The 10,258-nt window shown below is 32.2% G+C and overlaps 1 protein-coding gene across 1 annotated transcript; it reads right to left on the bottom strand.

Moving 5' to 3' along the window:
* Nucleotides 1-1,325: 1,325 nt before the first annotated feature.
* On the bottom strand, nt 1,326-10,258 carry LOC133285873 (probable WRKY transcription factor 70; the record flags this gene model as incomplete). The annotated part of the gene is made up of 3 exons (XM_061483173.1): nt 1,326-2,049; nt 9,509-9,610; nt 10,125-10,258. Coding segments are annotated over 3 exons (372 nt in total), but the record flags the coding sequence as incomplete, so codon positions are not given.

The following is a 10,258-nucleotide window of genomic DNA, read 5'->3' as shown; positions in this document are numbered from 1 at the left end:
AAAAAATATTTTCAAAATTATGAAGAAATTTTCTTAACATGTCAAAATTATAATGGCCTTAAATGTCTTTTCCTTTTCATATGATGCAATTAAGAAATTTATTTAAATAGTTTCTCAGTCAAATAAAATAAAATTGAATGATATAATTATTAATTTTAAATATATGTTTTAATAGTTTTAAAGAAATATGCTTGTAAAGGAACAAATCAAAAAAATTTAAAAAATATTTCCAATCTTTCCTTTTCTCTATTAAATAAAAAATGAAATATATTTCTCGAAAAAATGAGCTATATAATTTTTTGAAAATGACATCTTTTGTTCATTTGCTAGGACACGTGTACTTATTATATATCTTCCACTCATCGATTAGACAACTACCCTCTTCAATACGGATATATCGTTGTACACTTGTACACAATTTTTCGGCTAGACACTCGTACTCCCCTCGAACACTCGTTTCCATCAAATTTGAAGGACGTTGTTGGCTCTATATACTCATGCATGATTTCAAAGGATATAAAATAAAAGGCAAGCTATGCACACACAACAGACAATACCCATAAAAAGCTGGCTTAGTCTGTTATTTATTCACAATTTTTTTCAAAGCACGCACAGAAAGTGGCGATCCACAAAATTAACGAAGGGTGGACACTCAATAAGTTCAAGTACATATAGATCTAGGTTTGATCTGAAACGTGATTTGCGAGCAATGGCCGGCTAACTGGATCTGGTTTAGATTTAGATCTAGATTAGGTTTGAATAATGAAGGTGGAGGAGAAAAAAAAAACTCACGAAAAAATAAAATAGAAAGAGAAAAATTAAAGGGGTATAATATTATAACAACCAACTAGGCTTACTATCAATCAATTTCGCCGTTAGATCGATTATGTTGATCCAACAGTTATATTTATTTCCATCTTTGTATGGTTATGATCCCCATATTTAATATAAAAAAAATTAAATATGAGAAATCATAACCATACAAAGGTAAAAATAAAAATAAAGTATTAAATATGAGGAATCATAACCATACAAAGATGAAAATAAATATAACCGTTGGATCAACATAATCGATCTAACAGTAAAATTAATTGGTAGTAACATTGATAGTAACCCTAATTAGTTGTTATAATATCCTACCCTGAAAATAAATTGAAAAAACTTAAATTTTAAGAGAAGAATATTTTTATATTTTCACATCATATTTTAAGAGCCGCGACTTGTCTCCTTATCTTGTACCTCCATTCGCCTCTGGGTACAGACATAAATCTCATCAGATTGATTAATTAATTAATTTACGCAACTTAGAAAGGTCAAAGTGACAATCTTTCATAGAAGAGGAAACTGAGAAAAACAAAAACCGAATATCTAAATTTATAGGATTTGTATCCTTTCATTTTTCATAAAAACATGAAAGTGTGTTTTTTGTTAATGAAGGACGAACCCTTGCACGGGTAACTTTAGTCCCTACACACACAAACTGTGTTTTTTTTCTCTCTCTCTCAAAACACAATACAATCATGTTATTAAGAAAAATGAGATGATCAAAATCCTAATCTAAACAATTAATCTCAGGAATCTAATCAAAGCATGAAAGCAACTGATTCTCATCAAAGAGGAAGTCAGTGCCAAAATGGACAGACTCCACCCCGAAATCTTTGTCCAAATGTTGAGAAACTGCACATGAATCTGCATATTCCATTTTTAAAGGCATAATGACAGGCTTGGAGGGTTCAAAATCCTCCAAATCCGACAACAGGCTAGGATCCAACTTGCGATCCGTAACATCACTCGAATTGTGTTTTTTGGGATATTTTTGTTTTATAGTCAGGCTTGGTGAGCTAATATGGTGATCCTGTTCATTTGGTATCTTTGAGTCAGGATCAGAATTCAGAAGAGAGGATTCCCAAGTACTAGAATCTGTGACCAAATGTGTGAATGCCAATGTACATAGTTTGGTACATATCAGGATTCTGTTGTGTCAGCTGCACCTGTTTGGTTTCTTTGCAACCTTGATCATATTTAATGTGACTGCACCTGAAGTAACTCCTGCAAATTATTAATAACATTGATCTTTTAAAACAAAAATAAAAAAAAGTTACAGAACTCACACTCTCATAGTAACCACGGTTAGTTTTTCTTCATTCTCGGTAACCAACCCAAAAATGGGTCAAATATGGTCTCCTATCTTCAGCTAGCAACCTGTCATCATCCATATCTCACTAATTCAGCAACGTTCAAAAACAATAGTTCATGTTTAGTGCACACCGTATCTGACTCTGTGATGGTATATAAGAGTCTATATATATGTTGTGTGCTATTAATTCAATTCATTTTGTATTTGTCAATTTAAGTTAATGCATGCAGTTAATGTACATTTGTTGCATTAACATCGCAATTACTCTACATTTATTATTATAATTTTGAATTAAATGTTGAATTATGATTAAATGCTATTTGAAATTAAATGTATAGTGGTATGGTTAAATGCAATAATTTATGGTTGGAAATTAATTATGTCTTTGATTTAATTAATTAAAGATTAGCTACAACGTCTTTAATTATTGAACTTAGGGAAAAATTCACCAATGCCCCTATGGTTTACTCCAAAATCACTTATGCCCCTGTGATTTTTTTTTTTTATCACATATACCCTTATGGTTTGCAAAATGGTATGTTTTCTATCAGATATGCCCCTGTGATTTTTTATTTTTTACAAAGCACGGGGACATATGTGATAAAAAAAAAAAAAACCACAAGGACATAAATAATTCGGAAGTAAACCACAGGGGCACTGGTGAACTTTTCCCTTTAAATTATATATTAAGTCCTCTATATCATGATAAGTAGATGACATGAATTGTAATTAGTTATATGTAATATAATAAATTTTATGCCACAAGAGGTTTTGTTATATTTTTTTGTGATTGAAAATTAGGATAAAATTTTAAGTTATGCTTTTAATTTACCCACATACAATTTGATAGTTTTATCATAAAATTATACATGGATCTAATATAATTAGAGCTTTAGCCCACATGCAAATTATAGATTCATAAATTTTTAGCATGCTTTGCATTGGTAAAACATGATTTATTGGTCTTCTTCTTTTTTAAACAATAAGCATGTATGTTTAATTTTTGCAATAATACAACTTGTGAATTCCATTGATGTTCTAGAATTAAAAGGGGACAATTACCCAATTTTGAAAGAGTTCTTTTGCACTTAAGGTATATGGAAATCAATTATGCAATTAGAAAACCTAAACCATCAGTGATTACTAAAAACTGTGAGCCACATGAAGTAGATTTATATGAGAAATGAGAGAGATCTAATCTCCTGTGTGTGATGTTAATTAAGACTAAATTATCAATTGGTAATAGAGATCCAATGGTAAAATATAATGAAGTCAAAGTACTTCTGAATTCCATTGATGAACTATTTGAGACTTCAAGGAAAGCATTGAGAAGTACCCTAATAACGAACTTTTCTTCCATGAAACCTACATCTCTGATAGGTGTGCACGATCACATCATACAAATGAGAAATATTGAGGCTCTGCTAAAAATTTTTGAGGTGAATATGTTTGACTCTTTTTTTATTCATTTTATTGTGAATACTCTCTCAACGTAGTGTAGTCCCTTCAAAATCTCTTATAATACACATAAGGACAAATGGTCTATTAATAAACTCACGACCATATATGTTCAAGAAGATGGAAGGTTGCAAATGGAACAAGGAGACAATTCCCTGCTAATAACTAACAATGAAGGTAATAAGAAAGGCAAGAAGAAATAAAGTGGTAAAATACCACCCAAACTGGAATTAAGAAAGAATCCAGGTGTTTCTTTTATAAAAAGTGTGAAATCAAGGTAATGATGTGAATTCTATGCACTCAAGGTTCCTCTTTGATGGTGTCACGTCAACATAGTTTTGATGATAAAAAAAGATTGAAGGTGTTTCAAGAACTACAACAACAACATTCAAAAAGAATCTAAGTGCATGTCAAAGCAATGCAATTTTAAGTGCTCAAGTACCAAAATCATGAATCAAGCCTCAAAGCATGGAGCTAAGCCCAATAATATATTAGAATTTACTTTTAGAACTTAGAACATGTAAGTAAGGGTGTATAGTAGATAAAATTGTGTAAGCTAAAGTCATTCTCTTCATTACATAATCAAAAGTGGTTGAAAACCTTGGTTTGATAGGTCAAAAATGCACTAGAAGGTTTTTAACATGGTTTGACCACAAAAACACATCTACTAGTCCAATTATATGTGTTCACACGGTCAGAATCATCTTTAGACAAAAAGAAATGGATATTAGGAACTATATAAAGAAAAAAGTATTTTTTCATGGTTTGATCCCTCAAAATTGGACGGGGACGATTTTCAAAAGTTTTGAACCCTCAAACACCTTCCCTTAGTCCAATTACATATGTCTACAATGTTAAAAATGATTTGGAATTGAAAGAGGCTGAATCCTGCATTTTTGTGTGTCATCAATTCGGGTTTACTCGAGTAAGTCAAGACATTCACCTAGTAAATAATTTATTCGGGTAAAACAGTACAATTACTAGAGTAAGCTTCAAAGTTTACTTGAGAAAGTACTTTTAAGAAAGGTTACCAACGACTGTATTTTATATGAAAACTAAAAATACTCATCATAATAGTTCTATTAACTCTAAAACTTAATTATAACATTTATTGAACCATTATTACTTCTCCTAACATATTTTTGCTCATTGATTACATCCTTGATTATCACATACTTAAGCTCATTCTTATTCTTTAAGTTATAAAGCTACTAGACTTCAATTTGTATAATTTTCTCTTTAAGAGTGCTTAGCTTGCCTAAAACACATTTCTTTCTTAAGTGATTGTTGGTTAAGGGTAGTGAATTAGTATTGGAAAGGTAGCCCATTGCCAAAGAAATTAGGTGGAAGTGTAAGATTTCCAAAAACCATAATATTGATGTGATTGTAGTGGTTTATTCAAGCACCCCTAAAGCTTGATCAATAGTGGAATAACCGTTGTGGTGATTCAAGGCTGGAAGGCTGGATGTAGGTCACAGTGGTTGTGAAAGAATAGGATAAATTGAGTTTTCACTTTCTATAACTTTATTTCCTTTACTTAAGCATTCTAAGTATAATTGAGTATATTTAACTTCAAATTTGTTGATCATAATTTCTTTGTCTCAATATTATTCATTACCTTTTGCTTATTCTAAATCAAAGTATTTCAAGAAATTGTTTTCAAAAAGAAAGTGAGGTATTTTGCAAAAAGTTTTTAAAACTCAATTCACCTCTCCCCCATTTGAGTTTTGAGGCCACTTTTCCAACGAAAAGAAAGAGCACATTAGGAAAGATTGTTATGAATTCCAGCAATGGTTTAAAACGCAATGTATGGCCAACTCTTTAATTTGTTATCAATCTAATACGATTAATGTTACTCATAACATATATGGTGGATGGATTTTGATTCTACAGTCGTTTTTAATACTTTGCAAAGTATGAAAAACTTATGGAAGCCAATGCGAAGTGAACTTTATTCAAGCAGAAAGATGAGTTCACTTGTGAAGGCCATTGAGACTTGTAACTTAGTTTTAAGTAGCGGTTTTATTTTAAATTTGGAAAAGACTTTTTATGTTCCTATCTTTTCTAAGAACTTAATTTTAGTTTTAATACTTATACCATTTGGTTATTCCTTTTCATTTTATGAGACATCCTTCAGTTTGTTTTATAAATTTAAGGCTGTTGCAAATGATATATTGTCTTACGGTCTTTCTATATTGATTTGTGAAATGAAACTAGTTATGACACTATGCATGTTACATGAAACAATGTGTTATGAATGAAGATTCCTCTATGTTATGGCATCGAAGATTAGGATATATCTTCATGCAGAGAATTAAGAGATTAATAGATAATGGAATACTTAGTACTTTAGATTTTACTAATTTTGAGACTTGTGTGAATTGCATTATAGGAAAGCAAACAAACAAGTCAAAGAGAGGTGCCAAAAGGAGTATCAAACTATTAGAAATCATACACACAGATACTTGTTGTCCAATCAAGGATGTATATGGTCAACAATACTTCATCTCTTTTATATATGATTATTCACGACACATGTATCTCTACATGCTTAATAATAAGTATGAAGCGTTAGATGCCTTTAATGTATTTAAATTAGAAGTAGAGAAACAATGTGATAAGAAAATTAAGATCGTGAGATCAAATAGAAGTGGAGAATATTATGGTAGTTAGTTGGCCAATACACCATGCTTGTTTCTCCAGATTAGAGCGATAGAGCAGAAAAAAGAAACCGAACACTATTAGATATGGTGCGAAGTATGCTTTGTATCTCTAAGCAATGTAAGTCCTTATGGGTTGAAGCGTTGAAAACGGTAGTGTATATATTAAATCGAGTTCCAACTAAGGCTATTCCAAATATCCATTTAAGTTATTTAAAGGTTGGAAACTGAGTTTGCGACATACACGAATTTGGGGATGTCCGTTTGATATGCTAGAAGGTCTATGGTATACAGTATTTATAGTCCATCTTACATCACTGGGATTCTGGAATTAAGAAATGCCAAATTTCTTGAAATTGACTTGATTAGTGGGAACGATCAATTTGTAGACTTTGTTTCTGAGAAAGATCATTTCAATGCTTAACCATCCACTTCAAGTATGAGATTGGTTGTTGTTAACACTCATTCAATTCAATCAAATGTTATACAACTAGTCATTGAGAATCCACAACCATATGTCATCGATATTGGTCTAGTGGATCAAGTTGCTGATGAGAAACAAGAAATTATCGATCAACAATTTGAACAACAAAATCCTCAAGAAGATAATGCAACATTAAACAGGTCTTCTAAAATGAGGAAGACACGATACTTAGTGATTACATTGTGTATCTACAAGAATTTGACTATAATGTTGGAGCCAAAAATGATCATGAAACATTTTCACAAGTCATAAGTTCTAAGGAATTAAACTTATGGTATGATGCTATGAAAGATGAGACCGACTCTGTGACATCTAATAGAATCTGAGATTGCATTTGTTGCCTGATGGTGCAAAAGTCATTCGATATAAATGGGTCTTCAAAACTAAGAAAGACTCATTAGGCTACATTGAGAGATATAAAGCAAGACTCATATTCAAATGATTCAATCAAAAAGAAGGAATTGATTACAAGGAGATATTTTCTCCTGTATCAAAGAAAGATTCTCTTTGTATCATCCTAGCATCAGTTGCATATTTTGACTTAGATTTGTAACAAATGGATGTGAAAATGACTTTTCTCAATAGATATCTAGAGGAAGAGATTTACATGAAACAAATAGAAGGATTCTCCTCTAATGATGGTGAGGAATTGACGTGCAAGCTTAAGAAATCTATATATAGATTGAAACAAGCCTTCTTTCAATGGTATTTAAAATTTCATGATGTTATCTCTTCTTTTGGTTTCTTTGAGAACATCATGGGTCAATGTATATACCAGAAGGTCAGTGGCAACAAATTTTTATATGCGGATGACATTTTACTTGAAGTCAATGACAAGGGTTTGTTATATGAGGTGAAATAATTCCTCTCTGAAAAATTTGACACGAAGGATATGGGTGATGCCTTATGTTTAGAGCCGGCAAAACGGGCTCAGCTCGGCGGGCCGACCCTCCCAGCTCATTTTTTGGCTGGTTGATGGCAGGGAAGAGCGGGGCGGGTCAATGTAAAACATGTTCGTGCCGGTGGGCCGAATATTTTAGCCCATTTTCAAAAGAGGGGCGGGGTGGCTGGCTCGTTATTTGACGAGTTGATGGTGGTCTACTTATGTTATTAGCATCGAGATACATAGAGACAGATTTCTAGGTATTCTAGGTTTGTCTCAAGAAACCTATATCAGCAAAGTTATGGAGAAATTTTGCAAGAAAGATTGTTTACCAAGTGTAGCTCCCAATGTGAAGGGTGATAGGCTTGATTTGAATCCGTGCCCAAGAAAATGATCTTAAGCGGGAATAACTGATTAATATTCCTTATGCTTTAGCTATTGGAGGCCTTATGTATACTTAGGTTTGTAGAAGTTTGTTGTTGGAGTGTTAAGGAGATATTGAAGTAATCTGAGTTTAGACCACTAGAAAGCTGCAAAGAAAGTGTTAAGAATCCTTTAAGGGACTAAAGACTACATGCTTATGTACAAATGAACTGATAATTTGGAAGTGACAGGCTACTCTGATTCAAACTACGCTAACTGCATTGATTCACAAAAGTCAACTTTAGGATATGTTTTTATGCTAGCTAGTGAAGATGTGTCATAAAGAAGTGTGAAGCAGACCTTGACTACTACTTCCATGATGAAGGCTGAGTTTGTGTCTTGTTTTGAGGCTACTTCACAAGATATATGAATGAGGAGTTTCATTTCTGGGTTTAGAGTTGTGGTTTCTATTTCTAGGCCATTGAGGATATATTGTGACAATTCAGTTGCTGTTTTAATTATGGCTAAGAACAACAAAAGTAGTAGTTGAAGCAAGCATATCGACACTAAATATCTAGTCGTAAAAGAGTGCGTTAAGGATAAATCAATGGTGCACATAAGCACTAAATTGATGATTGGAGATCCTTTAACTAAAGGCATGCCAATATTGAAATTTAAGGATCATGTAGAAATAGGACTTGGTTCCCATATGTAATTTTAATTGTAAGAATGATATTATGTTTAATGAAACTCTATTTGTGATGTTTTCTTATTCAATTTATATGCATATTGATTTATTTCGAGAAATATCAATAAAGTTTGGACTTAGAATAAAAATTGGATTTGTTCATTAAGATACATTATGAGCTTGATGAATAGAATATATTGTGATACATGGAAGATAATACTCTCACTGTTTAGAGGACTTCCATGATTCATGTACTTTATTTCTTATTATAATATATGATGAGATATATGGACCAAGTAAGATAATATTAGTTTTTCCTTCATTCTCGATAACCAAGAGAAGAATGGGGCAAATGTGGTCAACTATCTTCAACAACTGATATCATATATCGATGTCCCACTAATTCAGGAATGTTCAAAACCAGTAATAAAAACAAAACCACTGAACATTGAGGATCAAATTCGTGACCACTAAGTCACTCCTACTCTGATACTATCTAAAGAATCATTTAACCTAAATCTTTAAGACTTTGGGTGAGACTATATTAATAATATTATATTTCTCTAACAACTTTTGATATGAGTTATAGACTCTTCACTTTTAGCCTTATTAAAGTCATTTTTTTAAAAATGAAATTTCTATGTACAGATCACTCTGTCCGTCGATCAGCATTTTTTTCTTCGGATATAGGGAAATAACCGGAAAGAGAAAAATAGTTACTTGTAATGCAACTATTATGTACAAATCATGTATAGGTATATACCATCTCAGAATATCTTTCTAATGAAAAATAAAATTTAAAGAAAATATAAATAAAAATAAAAATAATGATTACCTAGGGAATTTTGAATTCTGGATTTCCTTTTGTCCGTACTTCCTCCATGCATGATTATCATCTGTGGTGCAGGAAAATGTGATCCATGTCTCTGCACCCTTCCTGCGCAACAACGATTCAATATGTCCCATGCATGTCATCATTTCATGTACAATACAACATACAATAACATTCTAAATATGTCAAATATTTCACAGCAAGCCTTGTGAATAAAAGCAAAAAAACAAAGGAACCCACAATTGAATCTGAACACTTGAAAATCTCTTAAACTAATCAAAGTCAACATCTACTATTAACTCCATTAATTCTTGATACATATATATATATATATATATATATATATATATATATATATATGTCATAAAGTCCAACTTAATCTCAAAGCTTCAACTTGTTCCATAAAAAGGGGTCTTTCAGAGTTTCACTTCAACCATTATAACAAAGCTACTCTAAATATGTCCGTACTTCCGTACATATCCCAATTCATCAAATCATCCCACTAACCCGAATCGCCGACAAAACAAGACTTTTTTTGGCTGAGGAAGTGAACTAAAAAATATGTCACTGAAGCAAAACTGTAGATTCATGATCATAAAGAGAATCGATAAAAGATAACCTTCTTTGGTAGCAACCTCTCCCACCCTTTCTGGCCGGCGAGGATCTCTTCCTACTCTCACCGGATGTTAACGGAGACCCATTTTCGCCGGAATTCAGCAGATTCTGATGAGCTACCTCGCCGCCGCCACCGGG

The sequence above is a fragment of the Gastrolobium bilobum genome, unplaced genomic scaffold (assembly GCF_033153095.1).
Source record: "Gastrolobium bilobum isolate Gb01-03AN ecotype WA unplaced genomic scaffold, APGP_CSIRO_Gbil_v1 utg1530, whole genome shotgun sequence".
Lineage (NCBI taxonomy): Eukaryota > Viridiplantae > Streptophyta > Magnoliopsida > Fabales > Fabaceae > Gastrolobium > Gastrolobium bilobum.
Note: the sequence above shows the minus strand (reverse complement) of the source record. Positions and strands in the feature narration are given on the sequence as shown.